The sequence below is a fragment of the Pleurodeles waltl genome, chromosome 2_1 (genome assembly GCF_031143425.1).
Source record: "Pleurodeles waltl isolate 20211129_DDA chromosome 2_1, aPleWal1.hap1.20221129, whole genome shotgun sequence".
Lineage (NCBI taxonomy): Eukaryota > Metazoa > Chordata > Amphibia > Caudata > Salamandridae > Pleurodeles > Pleurodeles waltl.
The window spans coordinates 806,421,179-806,439,542 of NC_090438.1; the positions used below are offsets into that span (position 1 = coordinate 806,421,179).

An 18,364-nucleotide genomic window follows, 5' to 3' on the forward strand; every position below is an offset into this window, starting at 1 on the left:
CCTTAGACATTGTAAGTGCAGGGTAGCCATGAGAGTATATGGTCTGGGAGTCTGTTTTACACGAACTCCACAGCACCATAATGGCTACACTGAAAACTGGGAAGTTTGGTATCAAACTTCTCAGCACAATAAATGCACACTGATGCCAGTGTACATTTTATTGTAAAATACACCCCAGAGGGCACCTTAGAGGTGCCCCCTGAAAACTTAACCAACTACCCGTGTAGGCTGACTGGTTTTAGCAGCCTGCCACACTCGAGACATGTTGCTGGCCACATGGGGAGTGTGCCTTTGTCACTCTGTGGCTAGTAACAAAGCCTGTACTGGGTGGAGATGCTTATCACCTCCCCCTTGCAGGAACTGTAACACCTGGCGGTGAGCTTCAAAGGCTCACCCCCTTTGTTACAGCACCCCAGGGTATTCCAGCTAGTGGAGTTGCCTGCCTCCTCCGGCCACGGCCCCACTTTTGGCGGCAAGGCCGGAGGAGATAATGAGAAAAACAAGGAGGAGTCACTGACAAGTCAGGACAGCCCCTAAGGCAACCTGAGCTGAGGTGACTGACTTTTAGAAATCCTCCATCTTGCAGATGGAGGATTCCCCCAATAGGGATAGGAATGTGACCCCCTCCCCTTGGGAGGAGGCACAAAGAGGGTGTAGCCACCCTCAGGGCTAGTAGCCATTGGCTACTGCCCTCCCAGACCTAAACACACCCCTAAATTCTGTATTTAGGGGCTCCCCTGAACCTAGGAACTCAGATTCCTGCAACCTAAGAAGAAGAGGACTGCTAAGCTGAAAACCCCTGCAGAGAAGACGGAGACACCAACTGCTTTGGCCCCAGCTCTACCGGCCTGTCTCCCCACTTCTAAAGACACTGCTCCAGCAACGCTCACCCCAGGGACCAGCAACCTCTGAATCCTCAGAGGACTGCCCTGCTCTAGAAGGACCAAGAAACTCCAGAGGACAGCGGCCCTGTTCACCCAAGACTGCAACTTTGAAACAAAGCAGCAACTTTGAAACAACTTGCGTTTCCCGCCGGAAGCGTGAGACTTGCTACTCTGCACCCGACGCCCCCGGCTCGACTTGTGGAGAAACAACGCTTCAGGAAGGACTCCCCGGCGACTGCGAGACCGTGAGTAGCCAGAGTTGTCCCCCCTGAGCCCCCACAGCGACGCCTTCAGAGGGAATCCCGAGGCTCCCCCTGACCGCGACTGCCTGTTTCCCAGATCCCGACGCCTGGTAAAGACTCTGCACCCGCAGCCCCCAGGACCTGAAAGATCGAAACTCCAGTGCAGGAGTGAGCCCCAGGAGGCCCTCTCCCTTGCCTAGGTGCTGGCTACCCCGAGGAGCCCCACCCCTTGCATGCCTGCATCGCTGAAGAGACCCCTTGGTCTCCCATTGATTTCAATTACAAACCCGACGCTTGTTTGCACACTGCACCCGGCCGCCCCTGTGCTGCTGAGGGTGTACTTTCTGTGTGGACTTGTGTCCCCCCCCTGGTGCCCTACAAAACCCCCCTGGTCTGCCCTCCGAAGACGCGGGTACTTACATGCTGGCAGACTGGAACCGGGGCACCCCCTTCTCCATTAAAGCATATGCGTTTTGGGCACCACTTTGACCTCTGCACCTGACCGGCCCTGAGCTGCTGGTGTGGTAACTTTGGGGTTGCTCTGAACCCCCAACGGTGGGCTACTTTGGACCCAAACTTGAACCTCGTAGGTGGTTTACTTACCTGCAAGAACTAACAAACTCTTACTCCCCCTAGGAACTGTGAAAATTGCACGAAGTGTCTAGTTTTAAAATAGCTATATGTGATTTATTTGAAAAGTGTATATGCTATTTTGATTATTCAAAGTTCCTAAAGTACCTACCTGCAATACCTTGCATTTGAAGTATTACATGTAAAATTTGAACCTGTGGTTCTTAAAATAAACTAAGAAAATATATTTTTCTATACAAAAACCTATTGGCCTGGAATTGTCTGAGTGTGTGTTCCTTATTTATTGCCTGTGTGTGTACAACAAATGCTTAACACTACTCCTTTGATAAGCCTACTGCTCGACCACACTACCACAAAATAGATCTTTAGAATTATCTCTTTTTGCCACAATCTTACCTCTAAGGGGAACCCTTGGACTCTGTGCATACTATTCCTTACTTTGAAATAGTGCATACAGAGCCAACTTCCTACAAAGGACTACAAGCAAGGTATTCTGCTGATGCTACTACACAGATAAACCGAAACATTCACTATGGCAGGCTTCCTATGGTGAAATGGAACAGCTTTTCTATATTCTGTTATCCAAAAAACTTGAAATAAGCTTTTGTTATATGCAGTTCTTGTAAATGTGATGCAACAATCTCAACAAAGTCACACCAAAATCTAATAGTCACGCTCTTGTTCAGTATTTGGTTTAGGCGCTAGCGTGACCAGAGGTGAAATGCACCCAGAATCACGGGTGTGCAGTCTTCACCCACATGGTGCGAGCAGTCGCAGTGGTTAATTTGGGCAGCTGCTCCGCCTTCTGTGTCGGGCCGATGGAAGCAACTGCAGCACAGAGGGAGGCACTCCTATCATGCAGGCCCAGCACTTGCAGCTGGAGAATTCAATCCTCCAGTCTAAGATACAGGGCTGAGGTCCTCTGGGTGCAGCAAACGCAGAGTTAGGACAGGTCATCTGGTCTTTTCGCTGTGGCTGTTGCTAATGCAGGCACACTGGAAAGACACTAGTTCACGTTGGCTTATTTGGGCATGAATTGAGGCCAGAGACCCCCCCAGCACACTGTGATCAACTGAGTACACTCCAACAGCAGTCCGCTTCTTGAGATCTGTTCTCCTCTCCAGACTCGGAGACTGGGCTTCTCCTCAAGCAAGTCCTTCATTATACTCTCGCAGCAGGTAGAGCTCCAAGGTCTCAGGCCAATGCACAGCACTCCATTAGGATGAACAGACTTACGGTGATGTCCTCTCTCCTCTGAGCGACTAGACATCAGCTACACCAGCCCTGGACCACAGCAGATTTCCAAGTAATCTGCAGAGTTTCCCCAAACTTCGTTGGTGAAGACCCCTGGAACTGGCTCTGAGTGTGAACGTTTAGGTTTCACTTTTCTAAACTATGCCCAGTTAGGGAGTTCGGGTACACTATCTAAAGTCCAGGAACAAGTTTGGTGAAGTTCTGTTTCATATTTAATTTTCTAGCTGCAGCTCAGACACTCCTTGGATAAGGCGATTGATCTTCTCCTAGCCGGTAATAAGACCGCCTCCAACTATCACTACTGATAGGATGAGCATAATAATTGTGAAGTTTGTGAAGTTCTGCAACTAATAGTCATCAGCTTTCTGGAATGAGCCACTCTAGGGAAAGGCAAAAGGACTAGATCCTATCCTGAAATTTCTCCCAAGCAACTAAATGTTCTGATTCACCCCATCAACTTACCATCTGCCGAATGTCAGTGCTCAGGAAGCAATAATCAGCAATCTCTTGCTAAAAATGTTACCTTAGAATTTTTTAAAGCATCTGTATTTCCATTCGCTCCACACACCAGTGTCTAGGGTTACAACTGCCAGCTCAGGAATGCAGACAATACACTTCCACTGACAGGGGAGGCTGTATCACAAGGTCTAATTTGTGCCATATTAAACTAGGGGCAATGCAAAATGGATCCCCCTGGCTTTACTCACAAACACACACACACACACACACACACACACACACACAGTTCTGGAATAAGATGCAAGGGGAACTTTACACAGGAGGGACTGTAGGTATAACGTTCTCACTCAGAACAGTTAAAACACTAATAGTATAACACTAATACTATAGCCTTAGAGCCCGCCGTAGCTGGCTATACCGGCCATTAAAGGCCCGCTCCAGCGTTAAAGGCCTGCGCCGAAGGGAGCGGTGATTTAATTGCCGATATAGCCCAGCTAGGAAGGGCTAAAAGGCTATTAGAACATTCTGCCACTAGAGGGCAGAATCTTCTCATAAATAAAAAGTTTTCATGGAGCCCGAGGGGAATAAAATCCCCTCCGGCTTGTGAGGCCTTTGTTCACAGCTGTTTCTGTGAACAAAGAACTTTGGAATGTTGAAGCTCCGGGCTTTTACCGGCAGAAAAAGCCCGGAGCACTCAATTGTCTGCAATGGAGCTCTCAACAGTCCAATGTTCTAATAGAAATTAAATAATGTATGCAGCCGTTAGTTCCCGCAGTACAGGCCCCAATCTACACAGACTGTAGTCTTGCGTCCGCTATAAAGTCCACTTGGGTGCATGTCTGTTTACCATGCAGTGTACTACCCTGAAAATAAATAAACATATCACATGCACAATCATGAACACACTCATACTTTAACGTGATAGTTATTATTTTAAAGTAAGAAAGTGTTCCCAAGTGTGTACTTGCGATGTTTCCTCCTTTTCAGGATTATTACCATATTATTGTACTCCTACTCCTAATGACGTGTGAAATGCATTGAGTAATATGGGACGTATACAGGTAAAAGAATATAGAATAACTGAAAATTAGTGTATACAATGCTTCTGTATGAAATGAATGAAAAACACGAAAGCTTTAAATAAAGAATACTTCGGAATGACCACTAAAAAGCCTGAGAATTCTGAAATCGTATGACACCATTATAAAGTCCTCCCAGAATAATAAATTAAATACATACAATTACATAACACAGAAATAGATTCTTAAGCACTTTCCAAACAAGAAGCAAGGAACTGCACAACAGAATCTGGAAGAGCTAACCAGAAACAGAAACTTGGAAGTAAAACGTGCCCAGTGACAGGTCGTGGTGATACTGCACTCAAAAATACTAACATTAGTTAGAGAAAATAGATTCCAGCCTCCGTTCAATATTGTGATACTTGTCCTAAGTCCTTACTAGTCTGGTGACATTTAACTTTTTGTTTTCTCAAGATGCCGGCCACACACCAGAGCATGGTGGGTTACGTTTTTAATGTATTCCAGAGAATAGTGGTGCAGCCCACAAGTATTTACTAAAAAGAAAAATTCTGTAAACTACCACTAGATGGCAGACTACACCACCGCATGTGATTCTACACTTCGGTCATGGTGCAAACGTTTATTTAAACCTCTTCTACATGAGTAGCTATGATTGCTGTAAAAGCGTCAAGACTATAAAACGATAAGGACTATATTTAACATGCATATGTTAACCAAACTTTAAAAGCATTACCTTTGCTTTACAATGAATGAGAATGGAAGATGAACAAGTAATGTATTTTGAGCACAGCTTGCCCCACCTGTTCATTTCTTCTTGACACAAAGCACTGACTTGCTGGATACAAATGGAACCCAATTAGACAACCTATAGATTTATTTTCATCATTATTCCACGAATTCATTCCCGAAGCCTTTTCTCCCGAGGAGTGACCTAGGTTCCCTTGCCTTTCTACGGTATTATTTTATGGACTGCAATATCCGGAGAAGTAACACCTTAGTAAATGACAAACCTACATAGGTATGTAATCTGCCATATACTTTTAAACGATATGGGACTTCTCAATGTAGGAATTAATACCAATGTAATAAATATTTTGTCCACACTTGTCCTCCAGCTGAAAAGAGGGTATAACATATCTGAAGTTGTTTTAAGCAGCAATGCATATATACGAGACCCTAACTGACCTAAAACCACAAATGTTTGGATTTGCCGACGAGAGTGATATCCACTGTCACCAAGCACTCCCTCTAAAAATTTGCCATTTGCATTTATGTTGTCCTGTGACTGACTACCAATGTAAGTTGTCAAGCCATGGTTTAAATTACAGTTTCTAACGACTGCAGGCGGGTTACAGTTTCTAATGAATGTAGGCGATTATAGGAAAGCAGCACCTCAAAGTCAGCTGTAAGGCTACCTCCTTATTCCGCCACTTGGATTGCACCTTATGTGATGCTGCAGGGAGGATGCCCAGTGCACGCGGAACTCGAGGTCAGATGGTAAAGTCTGCATGAGATGAGCACTTGAAAAGCGTTTCTAGGAGATATTGGTATCTTGTAGATGTGTTTACCACGTTCACTAGACATAGTGGCCATGATGCTGCCCTCTGCTATGACAAACTTTGTCAACCACGTGTCTTGACTTGCACCTAAATGTAAGGTTTAATATTAGTAAGCGTTTTGAAAGGTCTGTTCCTACCTAAACTACATTCTAATATCAGTTGTTAAATAAGCGGTCCTCGTCAAAGTTACAACACAAGTAGGGCGCACATCTCAAAAGCCCACAACGATCTGCATTACTTCCTCTGTAACAGTGCAAGTTACAGTAATCTATGTTTGGCTCTGTATTCACATGTTAGCAGAATATACATGTGCTGTACTCTTGTAAGTGTTCATTGCTTGGATATTTCCATTAGGGCTGTAGTTCATCAGGTAAGCAATGCTGTACCGCTAAGAACGAAAGCAAATTAGAGCTCTACTTCCAGTGATAATGTCTGCGTAAATGTTTGAAGGAAGGCCTGGCACAGTTTCTTCATGCCATTCAGTGTGTTATTGAAAAAAAATATCTTCAATGTGTAGGAAGTTACATAAATACAATATTAATATTATCATTATCAGATAGGTCGGGCATACATACTCCGAAAATATGGATGCATGAAGTACAAGAAATTTAAATTGTTAATGCCAAAGTGTGTAAACATACATATGCAGAATCATAAATTTAGGGGGCAAACAAAGCTTGGAGAGGCTCCGCCCTACCGAAAGAATTTAAGATTTTTAAGATTAAGATTTAAGATTGTTGCCCATAAATACAGAACAGTAGTCGGCGGCTCCCGTTTAAATTACAGTTTAATCCAGCTAATTTCTTTCAATTAGGTTAGAAGTAAATTATATATTTAAGAAAGCCCTTCCTATACCACACCAGGAGTAATGGTGCGAAAATGTTCATCCCTGCAAAACTACCAATTTATTTTCAAACAGATATTACAGTGCTGCCCTCTATGGAGTGCACCCTGCCGGGTACATAAAGGGGTCCATTCAGAGACAGTAATAAACCAGGCAACAACTGTAAATCCACTACCATCGCAACATTTTACCAAAGAACACATTCTGCGGCCAAGATGCAAAGCCCTCTCTCAGATGACAGCAACTGACTCTCCCAGAACACAAAACACACACACAACCTCATCATGACCAATACAGAGAGTTCAGGAGCACAGAAATGTACACCTGCCATCACACGGAAGACATTCCGTCCTATACATCATAAATTTACAAACGCAAGTAGCCTGTTAACGTGGCTAAGATTTCAGAAACTCCAAGAGGATGGCAGAGCACAGCATTCACAGGATATGCCTGATAAAGCGAGGATATAGTAATTCCAAATACAGTGGTTTTCTTGTTATGTCATGTCTGTTTAAGGGCAGGTTAAGAATGCAGCACTCTCATACAACTGGTTGTGTGCAGTCTAGACCTGTCCATTTTTAGGTCACAGCCTACCAGACAGCTGCATATTTGTTAAGGACATCTTGGGGACATTAAGAAAGCTGACCTGGGAATGCATTCTGCCTGTTGCTTGTCATTGGCTTTCTGGTTTGTAACTCACATTTGCTTGCCTTCCACTTGCTGGCTTCATTTGTTTTATGCTGTACAGCTTGAGTACGTTCCTTCCCTTGCCCAAATGTTATTTACAGTTTTCTGTAAACAATCCTGTAAATCTTGTTCTTATCTCGTCACATTTACTGTGGATTCAAAGACTGAGGTCAAACGTCAGGTGCTGTCTTTTGAAGGCCTTGTTTACTTTTCTTTCTCAGACTTCAAAGTGAGAGGGTTTATGTGACAATCTTGCTGGATGCTGGTGGCAGGAAATATTTTTTTCTCGCACACAACGTTTAAATGAACTGTGATTATTTCACAATATATCAGAATTAGGAACACAAATGACGCACATTTTTTGTTATTTCTGAAGTGTGTTGGAAACAAATACTTTAATATGATCAAAACAAATCATTACACTAGGTGATGCAATTTCCACACATTTTTGTCTGTGCCCTGCATAGTTTTATTGGCAATAATCTGTGGAAACATAATGGTAATTTCAATTGAAAATGCGTTGTTTGTACTTTTTTTAAACCACACATTAAATACTCCACTGTACACCACTCACTCTACACTAATACACTCTATTCTGCACCACTCCATGTTACATGACTCCACGCTAATGCAAGCTGCACCACTCCACTCTACTCTACGCCACTTCCACTATGCCTCTCTACTCTGTACCACTCTACTCTATGTCAATGCACTCTTTGCCATTTACTCTACATCACTGGACTTTTCGCCACTGTACACTATTCTAGGCCACACCAATCTACTCTGCACAACTCCACTCTACACCACTGTACTCTACGCCACTGCAACCTAAGCCAATACAATATACGCCAATAGACTTTACCCTGTAACACTCAACTCTATGCCCCTGCACTGTACGCCAATCCTCTGTATGCAATTCTAACCTACTCTACATCATTGCACTCTACACCACTTTATTCTGTCATTACACTCTATGCAACTACACTCTACCCTGCACCACTCCACTGTATGCCACTTCACTCTACTCTGAAGCAATCTGCTCTACACCACTGCACCGTACACCAGTCTACTCAACCCTGCACCACTCCACTCTATGCTACTGCCCTCTACACTCTTAACCACTGAACTCTACACCAATGAACTCAATACAACTGCACTCTACGCCACTGCTCTACACGTTACTCTTCACCACTGTACTCTGACACTCCACTCTGCAACACTCCATTCTTTACCACTGAACTCTTCGCCACTCTACTCTGCATTGCTCCACTCTATGTCAATGCACTCTAGGTCACTGCAATGCTCTGTGGTACTCTACACCACTGCACTCTATACCACTAAAGACTTATCTGCACTCTATGCCACTTGACTATATTCTGTGCTGCACCACTCCATACCAATGCAATCTGCACCACTCCACCTTGTACCATCCCACTCTACTATGCATCGCTCTAATCACACTGCATTCTACGATGCTGCATTGTACACCGCTGAATTTAATGCCACGTCACTCTATGCCCCTATACTCTGTGACACTTTAAGACAATGCACTCTACACGAGTCCACTCTGCTCTATGCCACTCCAGTGCATGCCACTCTATGCGATTCCACACTATGCCACTCAAATACACGACATTCTCTGCCACTCCACTAAACAATACTACTCCACTTTTCACCATTCCATTCTACACCACTCTTCTCTACACCACTAACATTTAGTCGTTCTGAACAACAGCCACCCTTGTGTACAACATGGCTACAATACATCGGAAAAGTCAATAGTTATTGCATAGGCAAAACCTACTGGCTTTGCCAATGCTTGTTATCTGTTGCTAATGATATATCAAGGAGCACAATCGAATTCCAGCATTTTGTAGTACAGGCCGTGTCAACTGAGAAAAAAATGAAAATGCGCCAACATCTGGTAAATACAACTATAAGTTGTATTATGACCGATATTTCATTATGTTGATTGTTATAATTGATCTAATGCAGTGCTCTTCAATGCGTGGGTGCTGACTGACCCCATAGGGGGGCAGGCTCACTCTAGGGGTGGTGCCAGTCCAGCTACTAAACACCCAGTCTTTGTTTTCTCTGCTTGGTGTAGATCATTTAAGCATGCCCCCCTACTGTTAAAAGAAGTCCAGAACAAGCTTAACCCACACAGTGACGATGGTACATATATCACTGTTACTGTCTGGGTCAAGCTTGTTTCGGTCTTCTTTCCTACAGCTGTTGGGCTTGTTCTAAGAGCAAGATCTCTTGCTGTTGGAGCAGATTGCCATGGTTGAAGTTAAAGAGAGGTGGGTGGGCTGATTAGGAAGAAGCTGAGATAGTGTGTTTTCTGTTCTGTAAGATAAAGGGAGCACCACAGACCAATATGGCAGTAAAGAACGATGTGTCCCTCTCCAGACCTCTGATGTGGATGGATACATAGCTGTTAAGGGTCCCTGGTTCATGCATACGTAGATGAGCCAGTCCTGTGTTTTTCTTTGTATCCAGTATTCTGGGACTTGTAATACTGGCTTTATAAAGGGCCTACAAGTCCTGGAATATAAAGAAAAAAAAGAAACCACCAGGAGTGGAACAGCTAATCGTGCATGGTCGTTGGAAGAAACACTATGTTCATATGTGCACAAACAGGGAAGACATAAGCAGCAGCACAGCAAGCTTCACCCCCACAAAGACAGCAGCTGCAGGCTTCTCTCAGACGGTATCAGGGTGAGATTAGTCGAAAGAAGATGTACTGTTTTGGCAGCATCAGTGCAAGCTTCAATCAAGTAGCAGAAGTGCAGCAGCAACAAGGAAGCTTTTCTAGACACCTACACACACTCGCCCCTAAAATATTAAATGATAGGTAAAGCAATGGCAAGATAAGTTTCGTTAAGCACAAAACCTCAGTGTGTGGTATTCTTATTTTCCTTAATTTTTACATTAATATTTACTGTACAGAAAAGACAAATGAATGTCATTAAGATTTCTTTGAGTACATTCTCTTTCTCTATATCCAGTTAGCCTTAAAAAAAACGTGAACCTTTTTAACTTACTCAGAAAACTATGGGGCCCCAACCAAAATGATTTTAACTCAAGTGGGGGCTTTACAGCAAAATGTTGAAGACCAATAATCTAATGTAGTCTGTTTTGCATGATTTTATGGCTTCTGCTGAAACAGGTTGCGATTAAATAAACATAATCAGCCTTGCATAATTTATTTATTTAATGTGCTAGGTCGTGAAATGTAATTTAAAAGGTCTGGCTATGAAATTGTTCACTATGCACGTTGTTAGTGAGCATATATCCCAAGAGTAAAACGTCATAATTTTTGGCTCTACGTGTACGGATACCCATCTAAGCAAACCGGAGTCATCCTTTCTTTAGATCTATGTGTGTTATTGTTAAGCACCAAAACAGTACGCTAAAAAATAGAATAGAAAACACCTTTTCCACTAGACACAAATCTTCCTCTCAATTTAGAAGCAACTATATTTCTTGGAACGCAGGCATACAGAAAGAATGCAGTTTTTTTTATCTAAGAGGTTAAAGGATGATCCAAAGGTATATTGGAGTTAGGTGTCAAGGTCTCAAACGGGGTTGTTATGGCTCCACCATGTTCCATAGTTAGAGAAAAGAGACTGGCAAGATCTGGGCGCACATGCACAAACATTTTTTAGAAAAATACATTGCAATATAACCAGATATTCAAGAAAAGAAACTAGAAGACAAACCAACCTGACCAGGGTCATTGTACCAAAGTTCCTCATGAAGCCGATCAGGATGCGCCTTTTTCCGTTTTATTTCTCCGACCACGTCAAGAGTCTCAAAATCAGAGGAAGTAGTAGACATTACATCGTCTGAATCACTGCTACTCTCTAACAAATGACAAAAAACATGAAATAAGGCTCAAAAGAACTTGCCACATGGATGGTCTTACATTCAAATTCTGGACACTAGTACAGCAAACCACTCATTTATTTACATACCCATCAACCTCCATATTAGATGCTGGTCCCTAATTCTCAAAGTCTGTATGATGCACTCCAACCATAGGTGTCCATTATTTGCTATATTCACACCCCACAAACAGTCACCATCAACAGAAAACTCGTGGACGACGCTAAAATAAGGCTGCGGGTCTGAGAGATGTTTTGAAAAATGGACGGTTCACCTTTTTTTAAACTGTGGTTCACCTGATTGAAGTGAGATGTTTGTAAAGCTCACTGATTTATCATTAACAAAAAGACTGTCAGGGAAAAAGCTCATGTTGAAGACTGTGGATCAAGTGATGGAAGGCTACAACTTTCTCCCAAACATGGCCATTTCCTTCCATCCCCATCCAAGCGCATCTAGATCGTAACACAAACTGGTTAACAGGCCAAATGTTATAATAATTAATGGCCGTTTCTCCTTCAACTTACTATCAATCCAGAGGCACTCGGGCCTTTGAGAGGCATAGGGATATTTTTATGATAGCCCAGCTGACCTTTCTCGAGAAAAAAAGGGGTGCTTCAAGAACAGGAGAGTCGTGTCTTCTGATTTAACCTCCAGCTAGAAGAATCACTTAGAAACCTGCATATAGAAGTTTCAAATCTTTCATTGTACAAGACAATTTAAAGTTCATCTAGGCATCACTAAAGCTTAAAGAGAAAGCAATAGATTTTTTACCACAACCTGCACAGTGAGAGACCTTATTTAGAGCATAAACAAACGTTTTCAAAAGAAGACAAGGGTGATACTCACCTATTTCTTCATCAACTGGCTTTGGCGGTTCCCATTTTGGCATGCCTGCTTTGGCCTGTTCTTGCCTCTGTAATAATTCTTTGTCAAACCGTTCATATAAATCTCTCAGCTTACTTGTTCCAACAACAGTGGACTCGAGCTGTGGATTAAGTGAAAGCAAATGTTTTTGCAAAAGAATCAGAGCGTCTAGTATTTAAATTCTTAGGAATATGACTTACAACATTCTATAATTTATTTTTGTGATTTGATTGACTGCTAATAAATTAATAGTTACGTCCTTCGATGAGACCACTAAATGAATATTAATGCAGCTGTACACTGTTCTGCATTTAAGTCACTTTCTTACTAACTTAATGTTATCGGGATTGTTAAACATGTCACAAAATAAACAAGGCATGTCTGTGAAGGTGGCTTGTGAAAAGTCAACTTCAGTTCTTGCATTTGCAGAGCCCTGAGACATTTTGCCATTCAGCCGCTCCCTTCCCCACAGCGACAAAGCCCTTTTATCAATCAATGCAACAAGTTGCCCGCTTGTGGCCATATGAACCGGTGCTGGAAGGAAGCTATGCGTTGTGGCCTTAATATAGTACCAACCTAGCATGATACTAACTGCATATTTTTCGGTCATCCTAGGTCTCACAGCTTGTAGGCAGAGCATTATTTCCTTTTCCACTCCCCGTTGTTTTTAACCTTGACCAAGAGCCTTCATGTAGAATAAACATATTGTTGTGAGGCCCTAGAGTGAATTATAATCAACGTTCTCCAGCTTCTCACTACTTCATGTAGGTTTGAATCTATTAGTATGCCCTACCACTGCAAACAATTGAAGAGATCGCTGACAAAGAGCCCCCATGTGAGGCCCATCGGACATTGCAGTGCAGCCCGACGAGGAGTAGGCCCTATGATGAAGCATGACACCCTTTGGGTGTGTGAGGGCTTTTGCTTCTACTTAGAGTAGTGCCCATTTCACTTGTGGTTTTCCGTGCGGAACAGTGCACTTTAGCTATTTGGAATATGCTGAGCTCCAAGTAGTCCCTTACAAACTGTGTTTAGCACTCGCATGTCCATACTTATTCTATCCTCTCTGCAAAGAAACTGAGAAGCATCCCTCATGTAGATCTAAAAGCGGGGGAAAGAGATCCTTTAGGAGTCATGGTTACTTGCTGGACTGGATTCTTAACGTTCCAGCACACAGAAGTCCTCTTCTGGAGATTTTGGTGCTGACACTTTCCTCTTTGATAGTAGTAAAAGGATGTTGGGCATAACAGTAGAACTGTGATACAAGATAGAGCAACTAAGCAAAGTTCTATATTGGTCTAGATTGTGGAAAAGGACTAAAAATGCCTCTGCTGAATGAGAGAGGCAAGCCGAAATGGTGGGCCTCGGGCACACACAAGTGGCCTTGGGGGGGGGGGGTGGGGGGGGGGGGGGGTTCAGTGGCCAGCATGGGCCTAGGTAGAGGCATTTAAGCCGCGGGCAAACTATAAGCACACACTTAGTCTTGTGGAGTGCTGTGCCCCTGCCGATGCGACCTGCTGAACCTGGGAGCATATATGCTCCTGCCCTCATTCCAATACCGCTGCCGCTCGTGACCGCCTCCTGCTTGCTCTTGGAGCCTGGCCACTCACCTGTGGCCTGGTAGCGGGTGTGAACCTACAGGAGCCTCTGAGTGCATTTTTACTTTATTCTTACCCCTTTTTCTCATCATGGATGAGGCCCGTAAATCAGGGCCCTTTAAGCCGTCTGCGCCTCAAGGAGTAGCGTTGTGCAGCGGCCTTCAGGTAGGGAGGGGAGGGTAGGGGTTGCCTTGGTTTGTGATGTGGGCCAGCGTGAAACAATGCTGTTCTGGGGCACGGAATTACCCATTGCTTAAATCAAAGTTTATTCGGCACAGGCACAGCTTTTTACATTGCTAACTTAGCAGACCTGAGGGTCTTTGAGCATTTGTGTGGTGCCGCTACCACTTAGTGGACAAACTCCAATATAGGGCTTTAGTTGTTTTTAAAGGGATTACCAGTGCTTCTTGCAGTCTATTACTGTCCTTGTTTTCTGTAATTCAGTTGCACTTTTTTTTTGGGACGAACATTAAAGGTTTTATGCATGACCCTTGTTTTAATTACTAGGATTAGATTGTGTGGGGCAGATTTTTGGTTATCTGGGAATTTTGTATAAGCATGAGAGCGATCTCCAAGGGCAAATACATAATAGTGACCTTTGTGTGGAGTGGGTAATACCTTAGAATGCCTATACAAAGAAAGAGGAAAGCAGATGCAGACATGTCAGAAGTTATGTGATGTCTTGCATCACTCGAGGAATTTATGAATTTATAGCGCCCAGCTCTTGCCCCCTTGGCCGCGCAGGTCCCAACCCACAGCTAGTCCCTGCTGCTAATACTGCACAGTCTGGCAAGCTGGGGGCTGGGGAATGCCCCAGGAGATCACTCGTGCCACCTAAGTCAGCCTTTCCTCCTCTTTCTAAACATGCCAAAAACGGGACTCAAATGGAGGGAGGGCCAAATCAACAAAACTCAGTACTGAGCCGGTTCAGACCCTTGAAAGTCCCAATACACAGCCATCCTCTGCAGATGTAATCACAGCAGGTGAAGAGGGGTTAGGGGGGTCACTACTCCAGCAGCAGGAGTGGCAGGGGATGAGTTGGTCACCAGCTTGGCGAAAGTCTTGCCATGGCTATCAAGGTTGGGAGCACTGTAGCAGAATCGATGCTAACAGGAGGTGATGTCCTGACAGTAACAGCTAATTCAGTGGGGAGGGCCTCTAATAAGCCACATGAGAACACTCCTAAGGACTCGTCTGCATCAAGTGACACTCCCAGTCATCCCTCCCCATCACAGTTGCCCAAACACCTGGTACATCTTTGGGGACGGCAGCCCCTGCTGTCCAGCTACTGCCAGCAGACTTAGGTGGCAGCAAAGGTATCATTTAGGCTCACATCTATCAGATGGGGTGAAGGCAAAAATCAGGAAGGCGGCGTACGCTGATCTGTTTGAGCTAACTGGGGTAAAACCGGAGTCTGACGAGCAAAAGGCTCATAAAGGATGTTCACACAGATAAAAAAGTTGAAAGTTGAACAAACTCAAATGGATCAAGGAGTTTGCTATTTACGAATCAGTTATGCTACATTAGTCACCAGAATTGGGTCTTCAAATGGCTTTTTAATTGAGCAAAATTGAGGGGGCTTATAAAGAGCTCGGGGATACCTGTTGGAAGGACTATGACTAAACCATCTGCTTAAATTAAGCTACCACTCTGGACATGCATTGGGATCAGACAGATGTGAACACTTGCTTATGGTGTATGATGCTAAAGAAAGGTGATGGGACTGGCCAGTAACCCTTTCCTCTGGCTGCAGAGGTAGGGGAGGGAGGGGGGGCAAAAAGGGGCTTCCTGGGCATTCACTAAGAAGGCATGTACCAGACCTCAGGGGTCCTGTAAGTTCAAGTACGGTTGATCATTATGTAGGACCACAGGCCATCCAGAATTTAAGTACTTCATGAAGTCCAAATAGAAAGGTGGCCAAAAGTGAGATGTCACCTGTCCCTTATTGGCTTTGAACCCCTGGTTAAATGCTTACCCATGACGAGATGTGGCCTATCAGCTTTACTGTAGATTTCGCTTTGGTTTCCGAATCCCCACTCACGGGGTGAAGGGTCCCAGCTTCTTTAATTATCAAAAAATCACTGGGACTGAGTATGGGGGTGAAGTGCAAGAAGATTGAGAAAGAAATCCATCTGGTGAGGGTGTCAGGTCCTTTTCTAGATCCACCATTTCAGGATTTCGTATGCCCCCACTAGGGCTGGGCCCCAAAAATGAACCAGCTGAATTTAGACTCATTCATAACTTATTGTCCCCCAAAGGTATATCCATGAATGATGCCATCGATCCATTGCTTTGCTTAGTAAGGTATGCATCCGTGGATGGGGATCTCCAAAAATTGAGGCGATTGGGCCCGGTTGCCCTCATGGAAAAAGCAGATATCGAGTCAGCCTTCGGGCTCCTCCCCGTCCACCCAGAGGACTTCCATTTGCTTGGTTTTCGATTTGTGGGAGGGTTCTACTATGATAAATGTATGCCTATGGGTTGCTCCGTCTCCTGTGTTTATTTTGAGACATTAAGCACCTTTTTAGAGTGGGTATTCACACAGGTCTTTGGTTTTAATGGGGTGATTCACTAATTGGACAACGTCTTGTTTTTGGGTCCAACGAATTCTGAGCTATGCGCCAACTCTTTGGGTACCTTTGTGAGGCTGATGGAGTAGTTTGCGGTTCCACTGGCCCATGAAAAGACAGGTGGCCCAACTACGACTTGGTATTCCTTGGCATTAAAACTGACTCAGTAAAGGGAGAATGCAGGTTATCACCCAAGAAAGTTCAGGCATTTCAGAATTCACTAAAGACTTGCCTCCAAGGCCAGAAAGTAACCTCCAGCAGGTACAGGTATTGGTAGGTCAGCTTAACTTTGCACTGTGCATCATCCCCATTGGCTGCATTTCATCACGTTCTATGCACAGGCCATTTCAGGAATAAGGCACAAGCATCATAGAATCCACCTTATAGCAGATCAGAAGCAGGACATGAGAATCTGGTTAAACTTTCTAGAACAGTTCAATGGGTGCATGATGTGGCCGGCACCTATGCGGTCTAGCCAGGAGTTCGGCCTCTATACTGACGTGGCTGGGTGCGTAACCTTTGGTGCTATATTGGATTCAAAGTGTTATGCTCAGGCCTGGCGGCAACATTGATTTGATTTAGATTTGGTGAAGAATGTCACCTTCTTGGAGTTGTTTTCTATTCTGGTGGCCTTTGCATTTGTGGGAGCAGCAGTTACACAACATTCAGTAACATTTTGGTCAGATAGCAAGTCTATTGTGGAATCCATTAACTCTCAGCACAAAGTGTAGGAAGGTCCTGGGTCTTCTTAAAGAATTTGTATTTGTTTGTGGAATCAGATTTTGTTCAAAACTAAACATCTCCCTGGTTTCCTGAATAATGCAGCTGATGCATTGTCTCATCTCAAGTTGCAGGATTTCCAGCTTTTTCATTCGGAGGCAGTTCCCAGCATTTTTATGGAGTCTTGGTGCCTGGTCTTACCACAACTAATCACTGCCCGCCTCACACCCAAAACGAATAACGGCCTATAAGAGGGCCTTTCAGATCTTTCTTGCATGCACAGCAGGACATGTGCAGGCACGTTTTTCTTCAGGCAACTGGTTGTGCTTTATCAAGCACTTGCGCATGCAGGGCAAGTCGGACACATCTGCCAGGCGATACATATCTGGGGTAGTCTTCTATGCCAAACCTACAGGGGCACCCTACCATTCACACTCCTTTTTAGTCAAGAAGGCTCTCACTGGTTGGGAAAGACTGGAGGGAGCCTCCGCTGACAGCAGACACCCTAAAGGCATTGACAAACTGGGCAGCATACTGGGGGCCATTTTGGTGGTCTGCAGGTCAACGTATTAAGCAGCCATGTTTCAGATGCCTTTTCTCTCGCCTTCTACATCGCATACAAACTCATGATCCACAGCTACAAGGCACTGCGCAACACAGGACTGGCAAACCGTTAACCACCACCTAACCTTCTATACCCAACAGATGCCTCCGTTCCTCCCAGCTCGCCCTTGCAGCCGTCCCCAAGACCTGCAAAAGCACAGCAGGAGGAAGATCCTTCTCCTACCTCGCAGGCCAGACATGGAGCACGCTACCTCTCAAGCCCAGGCAGACCGCACCACTGAAGCAGTTCAGGAAGGACCTCACGACCTGGCTCTTCGACAGCGCAGCACACCCACAAACAGTGTCTTGAGACCTCAAGGTTGATCAGCCACGCTCTACAAATCAATGATTGATTCTACGGGGCATTCAGGGTATCAGAGCTGGTGGCCGGATCAAAACGGGATATTCATGGGAGTTTTAGGAAAGTGCTCCTCTTGGCATGGTTACCCCAACCAGACTTTTTGCCTGATATGGATTCTAAGTAGACTGAGTGTATGCTGGGATCTTGCTAACCAGGCCCCAGAACCTTTGTTATTTCCCTAAACTGTAACCATTGTT

At 44.4% G+C, this 18,364-nt stretch overlaps 1 protein-coding gene across 4 annotated transcripts in view; it reads right to left on the reverse strand.

Annotated features, from left to right (window-relative positions):
• The window catches only part of DROSHA (drosha ribonuclease III), a 608,989-nt gene that overhangs the window by 394,929 nt on the left and 195,696 nt on the right, over nt 1-18,364 (reverse strand). For all 4 annotated transcript variants that reach the window (XM_069218569.1, XM_069218578.1, XM_069218550.1 and 1 more), the window contains exons 5-6: nt 12,298-12,436; nt 11,290-11,429 (exon numbers count right to left, since the gene is read on the reverse strand). In XM_069218569.1, the coding sequence (XP_069074670.1) occupies nt 11,290-11,429; nt 12,298-12,436 (279 nt within the window). The remainder of the gene's footprint in view (nt 1-11,289; nt 11,430-12,297; nt 12,437-18,364) is intronic.